This window comes from Sorex fumeus, unplaced genomic scaffold (genome assembly GCF_029834395.1).
Source record: "Sorex fumeus unplaced genomic scaffold, SorFum_2.1 ptg000007l, whole genome shotgun sequence".
In the NCBI taxonomy this organism is placed as follows: domain Eukaryota; kingdom Metazoa; phylum Chordata; class Mammalia; order Eulipotyphla; family Soricidae; genus Sorex; species Sorex fumeus.
In genome coordinates, this window is record NW_026606064.1 from 5,434,646 (window position 1) to 5,447,703 (window position 13,058).

Genomic DNA, 13,058 nt, shown 5'->3' on the forward strand with positions numbered 1-13,058 from the left:
TGAAAGAAAAATGACAAACTCATTAAGTGTTGAATACTGACATCAATCTGCTACTTGTATAAAGTGACAAATGTGCAGCCGTTGCCTGAACATAAAAAGACATTAGGGAGGACAGTAAAATGTTTGGGAGCATTTCTAACACTTCCCCCAGTTGATCATTTTGGTGGCCTTGCTAATCTTGGCTTAAACATTCCCAAACTCTAAAATAAGGGAAATACCCTTGATTGCTTGTAAAAAGCTGTTCTTTCACAATGTCCTTTTCCTAAACAAACTGCCTCACCTCTCTTCTGAGTTCAAAGATCAAAGTCATCTGAGTTTCAACAGTGTACTTCTCTTTTTCTTATGTTTAGGTATTCAATAAACTAAGATTTATTGTTTTATGACTTTGATCTTATTCTTCTACATTATTTGATTCCACCCTTTACAGACAATAAACTACTCTTAGAATTAAATTACTCCTCCCTTAATAATGCCTCAGACACCAAATTGACATTAAGGTATATTTTTAAATCAATACTAATTAAAGTTGTTATATATTAGTTGAAATATATTTTAAGCAAGTATTACATGTGTGGGCAGAATTATGTTAAGGGAAAAAGAGATAAATTACTCACATACTTTCTTCTGCACAAATTTCTGATCAAGGCTCTCAAAGTCTTGTCTGTTATCTCTTCATTCAAATTATACTTACTCATTTTTAAAGAAAACTTTTTCTTTCATTCTTATTTGAATATTTTCAGCACAGTGAACACTACTGATGAGTCTTAAATTAAATTATAATTTTCTCCACTTTATACATAAAATATTCAAAACTCATCATTCTAGCAGTAACTGCCTCATCACCAAGTCAAATTCATGACGGGAGAAAAAAAGCTGGAATCCAAAAGAAGCTTCTAGCTTTCCAAATCTAGTTACATCTAATATACAAATATATAGACTCAGTTTATGTACCACATTATTCCTGAGGGTTGTTAGGGTCAAAAGCTAAATAACATCTTAGTGAATGTTTCTATCCCAAAGGTATACTTGTTTCCTATTGAGATTTAGCTTATTTAGCACTGTAGCACTGTCCTCCTGTTGTTCATCGATTTCCTCAAGTGGGCACCAGTAACGTCTCCATAGTGAGACTTGTTGTTACTGTTTTTGGCATATCGAATACACCACGGGGAACTTTCCAAGCTCTGCCATGTGGGTGGGCTACTCTTGGTAGCTTGCCAGGCTCTCCAAGAGGGACAGAGAACTTGAACCCAGGTTGGCCACGTGCAAGGCAAATGCCCTACGTGCTGTGTTATCGCTCTACCCCTTAGGTTATTTACTATGTTAAATTATTTACATGCCCCCACGTAATCACTTCTCCAGTAAGAAGTCCCCTTTCAAATCCAAGAGACCAGACTACAGCTATCCTCTGAATTCTCTGTTCAAACTATGCTGCAGATCACTAGAATCCTATTCATTAAAAATCGTATCTTAGTTATATTATTTTCAATAGCCTTTTAAATTTTACTTCTCTCTTTCAGGCAAATGTTTATTTCTTCTTTGCTTTTTTGAACCCCACAAATTATGAAAAGTACTTGATAGTATTTGACCCAGACAAAAATAACAAATATAGGGTAAGTACTCTATGTCTGATATGCACTGGCTGATACACTTCAGCTTCTCTAATTTGGTGTGTGTGGGGGTGGGGGCTTTGAGGGGGGATGGGGAGAATGGTTTGGGCCACACGAGTGTTGTTCTGAGGTTACTCCCGGCTCTGTGCTCAAGAATCCCTCCAGTGTTAGAGCTCAAGGGACTATATAGGATGCTGAGGTTCAAACTTGGGTACCTATATGCAAGGTAAATGCCCTACCTGCTGTGTTATTACTCCAGCCCCACTTCTCCAATTTGCACCGATTGTATGAGATAGATTAAGCTAACATGTTTTCACTGATGTAATAGTGAGGGGGGTAGAAAATTTATAATACCAGTAAGTGACTGTTATGAGATAGATATTCTAGTTACAGGGGTAAATGTTGATGTAAATACCATTTAGAAATATTTCTTTGCAACATCAACATTATTTTAGTGAATGGGCAATAATCAAATAGATCATAAAAATAAATTCATAGAAAATCTGGAAGAATTCGTAATTGTATCATGTGTGATAATTTTCTTGATATTATTCAATCTCCACATTTGCTTACAACTTTATTTTCAGCATTTTTCTTCCCAGCATTGTTTGATTAAACAACAATCTCTTTCTTTCTAAATCTTATGGTTCTCTCTCGGTCTTTGCTGGATGTTTTTTCTCAACAGGACTAATATAGTTTGTATTTATCTGTCTTCAAAGATGATGTCATATGTATGGTCTCTCAGATTGCTCATGCTGCTTAGTCTAAAATAGCATTTTCTCTTGTGCCAATATTACAGTGGGTAGGGTGCATGCCTTACACAAAACCAAAATAGGTTCATTCCTTGATACTACATACAGTCCCTTGAGCTTGCCAGGAGTAATTCCTGACTACAAAAAAAAAAAAAAAAAAAAAAGAATTACAACGATGTTTAGTAGGAGCATAAAAAATATTCACAATATCTTACTATAAAGTAAAATTCAAATCAGAATAGTTGTGAGATGTCGCATTATGTCTGCAAAAATTGGTTAGTGTCAAAAACTAGAAGGATGTGACCAAAGATACAGTATAGTAGTTAAGGTGCTTGCCTGCACACATTCAACCTAGTCCCATTTCCTGCACTACATATGGACCCCGATGTTCCTCCAGGATCAATTACTGAGCACAGACACAGGAGTAAGTACTGAACACTCTGGGGTGTAGTCTTTAAAAAAAAATTATAAGGAAAAATGTTTGTGAGAATGTGGAAAATTAGAAACCTTGTACAGTGTGATGGGAATGTAAATTAATGCAGCATTATGAAAGTTCCTCCAAAATAAAATTCTGTAAATCCTTGACAAAATAAGAGGTGTTATAATAGATGTTATTGTAGTTTTATTTCATATTATGTTTTATGATGGGATGGGAATTTCTTCTGAACAACATCGAAACCACAATACTGTGGCCAGAGAGATAGTTCTCCAGATTACCATGGCTTAGTCCCTGACATACAGTCCTCTGAATCTAGCCAGAGGTGATCCCTGGGTGTAGAACCCTTAGAACTGTGTTGGTGAAGCTCCCAAACAAATAAACAATAACAATTAAAAATCCCACCAAACACCTTGTGTTATACACATACAAACATAGCTACATTATATTAAAGCATCAAGTACTTGCAAAAAATTACATTAAACCACATCTAGTAGAACTATAAATAATTTACTGAAGCCAAGGTTTATAAAACGAATAGAACACATTTCTTCTATTATTTCAATGGTTTGCATATCTCTAAGAGAAAATCAATACATGTGTGAAGTTCTAAGAGTGAAAACACTAAAACAAAAGCATCTGACATGAAAGATAAGCACTACTATCTCTATAGTCTTTTATGGTTTTGTCTGGAAAATAGAGTAAAACTTGTTCGATTTGGAAAATCCACTATGGAAACAATACGATACACGGGCCAAAAAATACAAGTGTCTTAACAGAGATAAAATAGACCACAGAGATTTAAGAACACATACAGAAAATTGACATAAGTATCAATAGTAAATCACAACCAATTGCTACTCTGAACAAAAACAAACAATATCCTTCCTGAGATAAACGAGGTGAGTACTGTAAATCTGTGGATACTTAAAAGTAAAATTTGATATAATTCATGTTTATAGTATGGTGAAATATTGATCTCAGTATTATTGTGCAAAATATAAATTGAACCTGACTCTTAGATGAATACAAAGTCACATAAATGGATGAAAATCCTGTATGTATCTAAATATTGCTACTTATATTTGATATTTTTAACCAGTTCTTATAAAAACATGTAAGGAGAATATTGAGTCTTACATTGCTTTGCAGATGAGAAAAGCAACTATAAAAGATACAAAGCAATGCTTCAGATGAAGGAAGCCCATATGCAAAAAAAAAAAAAAAAAAGATTCTGGTCCGCTCTTTTTGATTCTCAAATATACTTAACTGCTGTGGTAGTCATTTTGATATTCTACAGATAATTCTGAGGCTCATGTTTTGTTGGGGAATGGAAGCAGGGAATAAATATTCTAAAAAGGAAAAGAAGATAAAAGTACTTCTCAAGAATGTTAAACCACATTTTACTTGATATTTGAAAGTTTAAACTTGTCAGATTGTGTGCAGGTCTACTGAAAAATAAAACAAAGCTTTATTGTCATATTCCTCTGAAGTAGTTATATAGTAATAATAATTACTATTATTAGGAGAACAGAAAAATTTTTGGTTCAATATTGTAAGTTACAACATTGGACATAGAAAAGAATTGGAAGGTAAAAATAAGCATAATTTGACACAATCATAGCCTTGTGCCTATTTAGTATTATTTGAGGTAGAATCCTTAATATCCACCTAATTTAGTAATGTGTAAAATGAGGTTAGAATGATAGTTATAAAATGACTTCAGGATTATAAATGTTGGATTATAATGATTATAAATTCTAAGCAATTTAAGTTTAATATTGGGTCGTTCTTTCTCCTCCAACAGGCAGTTTAGGTTAATTGAATTAGACCTACTTCAGTGCTCCTGGGGGCACACCCAAATCCATCAGGGCACACTCATTCCTAGTATTTATCTTTAAACTCTCCTTTGTGTTCTCCTTATCCTATTTGTTCCAAATATCTCCAAATCAGACACAGTAATTCGTAAAGTCAAACCATCTGATGGCTCTGGGTTCTCTATATGGAAGTAAAATATTGCTTTATCTGTTTCCATTGTGCCCTTTGCATATTTTTATTTTAGAGCAATGCCCATTTTATATAGATACAGGAAGAGTGTTAATGCTATGCTTTTCTAATATGGGAGTTAATATTCTCCAAATAATATTTACTCCTGGGCATTAACATTTTTACTTGATTTAAGTCTCAGTTGCCTTTAGATTAACCTTAGATCCTTACACCCCAAAGGTGGGTCCCTTGGAGAGACTTGAATGGACCTGGGGAAAGCCATAGGCTAGCCTGGCTTCCTTCTGTTCTCCTTATAGGTTGCTGTTGCTAGTAAGGACACAAAAGAATAAAAAACTCGGCCTCCATTCTGAGTAATCCTTTAAGGGTGTTTGGGGAAGACACTAGAAAAGGGCTAAATGACACTGAACCCTCAGAGACTCACAATGTCTTGGAGAGTTAACCTTGAGCCTCAGTTCTCACATCACACTCTGACTGGAAGCATCCAACTCAGGATTGTTACTGTCTGCTGGATAATACTGGATAATGTATTTGCTCAGACAGACACCAAAGAAAAATAAAACAGCATCATTTAAAAACACCCCATAGTTAAAAAGTGTCCGGTTGACTTCAGTGGTCACTGAAAATAGAGGATTGGATAAATAATGTGGGAAATGATTGTATTTATAGATTGATGCTTTATTTTGATGCTACCTATGTATTTTTATTTATACTTATCATGGAAAGGTAAAACTTTACTTATCATGGAAACAAACTAACAAACAGAATCCCTATTATTAGGGATTTACTATTTAGCCATTTTTGCGATTTTTTCCCTTAAAGAGTTTTTATTAAAGAATCTGACTCAGAGGAAAGAGCAGTGTAATTAATCAATTTTATTATAATTGCTAGTTTACTTCTTTTTCTCCCATCAAAAGTCTCAAAAGTTAAAAACAATAAATTAGCTTAAACTTGATTTTATTATACAGAAATTTTATTGTGTAATTAATTTGAAAATAACACTTGAAGTGAATTTAGATGACGATTCTGAAATAATTAATATAGTATACAACTTAAGGATCACAAAATAGGAAATGAAAAGGATGGGTCCTTTAGATAATCATAGTAAAATATCTCTAATTTTATGAGGATATAGAAACATTACCGAGTATAAATCACATAAACATGTACACCCATGTACACACTGTCACATCAGTAAATACATAAATAATGTATATATCTTTCCATGCAAGATGTTTTATTATGTGGTATACCATCAAACTTAGTGCTTGACAGGGACAGAATCACAGAAAAGAAAAGAAATCAATGGAGAAAGAAGAGAATAGGAAGTAATGAGTAAATGGGCACTGGACTTCAGTTGGCTTTGATTGTATATAAGTAATACGGGAGAGTACTATAGTCAAATATCTGAAGCACAGACTCAACAACACTGAAAGCATGAGATCTAAGCTACAACCAATGAAAGCATGCAATATGCCTGTCAAGTTGATGGGGCAGGTGTTCACTGTGAAGATGGATTTGGGTTCACTCGTGAAGGGAAGCTGACACTGGGGGTGGGATTGGTGTTAAAACATTATGTGCCTAATACTCAACTATTAATAACTTTTAAACCACGGTTCTTTAATTAAATAAACACAATTTTAAAATAACTTACTGTTAATACAACTATTATAATTTTCTCTTTTGTATCAAAATGCACTGCTCATGTAGCATCACCTTAATTGTCATTACAAGAAGTATTTCATGCATGCAACCATAGTAACACTATCATACAGGACTCCAACAAAACAAAATTTTAAATTTATTTTTTTCATGTTAAAATTGCTAATGCATCAGTAGTTAAATTCTATTGGTGACTCATTGAGTTCTATGAAGAGGTTAATAGAGATCTTCAACTCTTTGATTCTTCATTCAATTGACCCCCAATATCATTTCACAAAGGTACTTCATTAACTATGATAACTGAAACCAAACTTTTCTCATGGCATTTTTCATCTCTGAATTTCTCAGTGTGTAGATAAAGGGATTGAACATAGGAGCAATGATGGTGTAAAATAACGCAAGTATTTTATCCTCAGGAAAAGTAGTTGGAGGCCTAAGATAGGAAAAGATAGAAGAACCAAAAAATAAAATAATCACAGTGATATGAGACCCACAGGTAGAAAGGGCTTTGCGTCTTCCTTCAGCCGACTGATTTCTTAAAGTAAATAATATCACAACATAAGAAAAGAACAAAACCATAAATGTTATTAAAGTGGCCAATCCTGAATTGCTAAGTAAGAGGACACCTATCATGTATGTATCTGTGCAAGCAACTTTTAACAGAGGGAAAACATCACAGAAATAGTGATCAATCTCACTGGGACCGCAGAAAGATAAACGAATTACAATCAAAATTTGAGAAAAGGAATGAAGAGCTCCACCAGCCCAAGAAGCCAAAACTAGGAGGTTGCACCTTGTTCTGCTCATGATTAGCAGGTAATGGAGAGGTTTGCAGATGGCAACATAGCGATCATAAGCCATGACAGTAAGGATTAGGACCTCAATCATTCCAAAGAAATGCAAGGAAAAGACCTGTAACAGACAGCCACTGAAAGAAATCACCTTTCTTGTAACTAACAGGTCACCAATTAATTTGGGTGTTACAGTGGATGTATAGCAGATGTCCATAGATGCTAAGTGGATGAGGAAATAGTACATTGGTTGGTGGAAGAGAGGGCTGTATCGAATGGAGGTGAAGATCAGAAGGTTTCCAACTAAGAGTACAGCATAACAGAGTAAGAAAAACACAAAGCAAAATATTTCTGTATTCGGGTCATGAGAAAGCCCCAAAAGAATGAATTCTGAGACATTTCTCTGGATCTCCATATTGTTCACTTTGATTTACATTGTGATCAAACCGATTCAATACCTAAAAGGGGAAAATATAGATCTGTATAAATAATAACAGCATAATATAAATTGCATAAGTCTTGCCTTAAATGATATGTTATTTATGATGGGTAATTTTATTGTTGATAGATAGTTTAGCTACCTTCTCTATTATTTAAAGATTCTAAAAACACTATCAAGAGAAAAAGCTATTTTCAACATTATCACTAATACTTACAAAGATGTTTTTGTTTGCTTCATGGTAGTAAAAGCGTTTTGTTACTATTAATTGTATTGTTTAAATAACAAAAACATTTTATATAATTTTCAATATATATTGAAAGTATATATATAGAGAAAGAATCGGAGTTCCGACATCCGTCGACGATCAAGAATCAGGGACACTGTCTCATTTGCCAAGGTGTCAAAAATCAGATGGGCTGGTCACGTAATGAGGTTTAAAGACGACCGTTGGACTAGAGCTGTTACTGACTGGATTCCACGGGATGTCAAAAAACCGCGTGGCCGCCCACCTACCAGATGGTCAGACTTCTTCGTCAAGATCATGAACTGATCGGTTTGAGGCTCTTCATGTTCCCAGAGCGAACAGGTGCCATTTGGCTACACATGCATGCGACAGGGACAAATGGAGACGTTACTGGCGCCCGCTCGAGCAAATCGCCGACTAACGGGAAGTTAAGTGATTAAGTGATAATTTTCAAAATAATCCATGTTTTATAAAAAAGTATTTGAACTTTCTGTATAGAGTTAGCCATTTTTTCAGAATGATATTGTCAAATTCTACATTTCATGTGGGAATATACTTTTAGTAAAGCAAATTTATCAAATATCCATCATCTTGAATTATTTAATTTTTTAAAGGATAAACTTTCTTGTCACATGAACAAACACTAACATTTAGAAATTTAAAGCTATCGTATTTTCTAACGTATAAAAATAAAGAATACTTAGAAAGTATACTCAAATAATAGAACTGCAACTGAATGAATCTATGAACAAAACCAACAAATTCATATTGTAGCACTGTAGCACTGTCCTCCCATTGTTCATCAAGTTGCTCGAGCGGGCCCAGTAACGACTCTTTTGTGAGACTTGTTGTTACTGTGTTTGGCATATAGAATACATAATGGGTAGCTTGCCAGTCTTTGCTCTGCGAGCAAGATATTCGCGGTAGCTTGCCAGGCTCTCCGAGAGGAGCGGAGGAATCGAACCTGACTAGGCCGGACTGGCTGCGCGCAAGTCAAATGCCCTACTGCTGTGCTATCACGTTGGCCCAAATTCATACTGATTCTATATATTTTATATAAGCAAAAAAGATAATTTAAAATCAATAAAAATATTTTATGGACAGTAATATAAAAGAAATATATTTTATGTAAAGAATATTTCAACTGTAAATATTCCAGAATCTTTCTTGTAATTTCTTTACTTCATATAATTAAAGTTATAAATTTTATAAAAGATGATGATTCAGAGAATGTCTGTGCTTCTAAGATCATTTCTAAGGTATAATTATTAAACCATTTTAACAAAATCCTTAGTGTAAGAAAATGATCATGTGTTAAATTATTGCTTAGCTGTTAAATTATCAAGAAGGAAATGAAAAACTCAACAGTTTCTACTATGTATTTAATATTGCTAGAAGACATCCAAGTTCATTTTCTTAGCAAAACCAAAATATTGATGATGCTCATTGCATTCAACGGTACTTACAATTCAATGATTTTTGGTCCAGTAATGCATTTTTCTCATTATCTCGTTACAGACAAGTCTGATTTCTAGTTTTGGACATAATATCTGATTTATTTTATGAATAGATTTCTCTTCCTGAAACAAATGTCTAAATTTAACTGCCAAATCGTAAAACAACTTGAATGCGCTATCACTTGGTATATACAACATCCAAAACTCTATATTTTATTAAGAGATATGCAGACCAAAATTTAATTGATAATGTCTTGCATCAGGAAAGTAATCTGCAGACACTGGAGGATAGACCTATATCCACTGCATCTGGTCTTATGCGTCACCCTGTCAGCCAAGTGAGATGAGATACCAGGGAGAAAAGCATAGGAGGAAACTTTTTTGTGAGACACCCTGAGATACAGTTGTAGATTTACAAATATTGTGCTTCGGTTTCAATTATACAATGATGGAATACCCATCCCTTCACCAGTGCCCACTCTCCACCACCACTGATCCCAGTATCCCTCCCATCCCCCATCCTCCCATCCCACCCTGCGTCTGTGGCAGGGCATTCCCTTTTGTTCTCTCTCTCTCCTTTTGGATGCTGTGGTTTGCAAAAGAGGCATTGAGTGGCAATCATGTTTGGTCTGTAGTCTACTTTCAGCATGCTTCTCCCATTCTGGGAGGACATAAGAGGAAACTTCTTAAATCTGATCTTAGTAGGCAAAAAAGGAAATAAGGAACAAATCACCAAAATCACTAATTTGTCTTTATGAATATTTCAGGGGATCTATCACCTACTAAAAACCCAAGGCTCAATGTTCTTAGTTTCAAACATTTTGCAATAATCTTCAGTCCCTTTGAGCAAAATCTGCATTCTTTAATGTAGAATTCTTACTTGCTTTTGTTATGAAAAGGATATCTAATCCATAGTAGTCTTTAATACCCCATTCTGAACTCTGAGAGTACTACTCTTGTGACCAGTGTTTCAAGAAATAAAAGTGAATTGCAATGTGATAAATCAAGAGAGAAAACATTCTGCAAATTATACAATATTTTTAACTATGCTCTCTCTGCTTGTTAAATGCTGAGAAACATAAATAATAAAGGAGGAAATAGTGTGTGTACCCATTATAAGTGACTGAATAATAATAGTGATAATAATAATAATAGGAAAGAAATGGAAAGAAATGTATAATAAATGGATAAGGTTTTTGGAGTCAAATCCTATTTCTATAGCATTGACCATGTAAATATAAAATAGAACCAGCTACCCAAAATTACTAATTGAGAATTTTCTTTAATAAAAATATATTCATAGAGTGGGATACTATATTCACTTTAATTTTACCAAATGGGGCTGATGATCAGAATGCAAAATTCAAACCACTTACTAACATTCAATCAGAAGCAAGTCACTCTTCAGGGCATAAAAATTATTAAGAAATAAATATCAAATATCTGAGTTGGAGAGACAGTACATTGGGTAAGGTACTTGTCTTGCACGCAGTTGACCTGGGTTCAATCCCCAGAACTCTATGTGGTCCCCCATACCTTAGTGCATGATCCCTGAGCAGAGATAGTAGTAAGCCCTGAAAATTATAACAAGAATAAGAACGACAACAAAACAGGCTAAAAGCTTCATAACTGCATACTAATCTTTCTAATACTATCTTTTTTGGGGAGGCTGTTTGGCTTGAACTCTGGACCAACTATATATGAAATAGATACTTTGCCTGACTTTTGTTTTATTAAATTGACCTCTATAATTTCATACACACAATATATATATACACACACACATATATTACTACCACAGCCATCATAAAAAATCGCCCATGCAAATTTGAAAAGTGCACAATGTAAATAAAAAATGAGAATTATTAGCAAAAAATTATTTTGAAAAATTAGCTATGAAATAAACTTACTCTAAGTATTTTGATTGTCTGAGTATTTCTTAACATTAATCGATAATTTAGAATCCCCCATGCACTACCAATAGGTTTTCAAATTATTACTCAATTTCCTTTGCAACCACTCCATTTAAGAGCTATATTTCCTTTTAGTCATTCTATTAAAAAAAAACTAAGGGTAATTTCTCTTATAGAGTTTTTACCCTAAATTGAAAATTTCTCTTAGAGATACAAGAAGATAATCTGTTATAAACGTACCTTTGCTGAGTGAAATGAGTCAAGTCCATCTGGGTGTCGGACGGTTTTTGTAAATGAGAAAAGGAATCATCACTTGAGACCTGCAAGCATTCACTATACTGTTTTTTGCTAATATGAAGAAAAATACAAAAGCACTGAAATAGATTATAAAGTTCCTAGCATATGATGACTGTAATTTTTATCAATTATGCTACTCTTAATTATCATTCTAATTATAAATAACGTACATAAAAATAAAATTTATAAGCTATTTTTATTAACTAAACAAATTTAGTTACTGTGAAGAGGATAAATATAATAATATCGAGTAGCACAGAACCTCTGGAAAGCACAGTTACAAACAAATTGTCCAGGGGAAGTGACATCGTTAATTTATTGACCATCAGATCTGAGTGCTTGTCAAAATTAGTTTTGTAAGCAATTTGAAAGCAGTATTTTGTCAGATAGAATAATCTACTAGGATTTTTCACCATATCTACTTCTGGAATAAAATATAGAGCTTTACAAAACAATCATTCAAACACAAATAGATCAGATGTGAAAACTGTTTAGAAAATCTTAACATGCTTTTGAATACTGTACTAATTTGTGTGTGAGGAATAAATATGTAGAGACTAGAATTAAAGATCTATTGACAAGAATTCAGAATAAGTAATCATATCAAAAACAAATGCTTAAACATTCTGAACTTTCTGCAAACATAAAATTTTGGTTTGTGTGGTGTTTGTTTTCTACCTATGTTTAAGTGAAAGGTGATGAAGCAGAGCAGACCATAAACTGAGGTGACAGTGTGTCATAGTCTATAGGTTGTAAAATTATTTTTCCAGAAGTTAATCTTTAGACTCTCACCTAATTCCTCTGAACTGCAGTCTATGGTAATGTCTCGTATACTTCCAGGCATTGTCTGTAGAGAATTTTATTGCTCACCTTGGTGTTTGCCTGCTTTCTCTGGAGGCCTCCAAATTCTCTAATGAGATAGTACCATTCATAATTTCTGCCTTCCCTGTTTCATAAAGTGTAGGATGATGAAAGTCAAAGAGAGCAAAAAAATACACCTAGCATCCATTGTGAATAATTAGAAATACTAATCTTCATGCAGAGATGCTCCATCAGTCATTCAGTAGCCAGCAAAATCAAGGCTGTGGTCAGGTTTTGTTTGTTTGTTGTTCACTGGGACTAACATTGAGGGAAAAGAATGATAAAACCAACAAGTGAATAGTAGACACACGAAGACAATTAATATTATGCTTTTGTAACTTGGGATTTAATTGGCTTCAAATATTATTCATTCCCAGGTATATGCTTTCTCAACTTAAGCCTCAGTTGCCCTCACTACCTAGCACCCCCAAAAGCAGGGTCCTGACTAGGGACTGGATGGAACCAGGCCGAGCAGTAAACTGTGCTACCCTGGCATCGAGATGGGCCTGGCCAAAGTATCACAATTCTTAACTATAAGTTAAGAGCTTGATCATGGACAAATGCTGTCATGATCCAAAAGTAACGACAAGAT

At 34.1% G+C, this 13,058-nt stretch overlaps 1 protein-coding gene across 1 annotated transcript; it reads right to left on the reverse strand.

Moving 5' to 3' along the window:
* Window positions 1–6,752: 6,752 nt before the first annotated feature.
* On the reverse strand, window positions 6,753–7,667 carry LOC130045342 (olfactory receptor 4P4-like). The gene has a single exon (XM_056138158.1). The coding sequence runs from the start codon at window positions 7,665–7,667 to the stop codon at window positions 6,753–6,755; it is 915 nt and encodes a 304-aa protein (XP_055994133.1).
* Window positions 7,668–13,058: the final 5,391 nt, after the last annotated feature.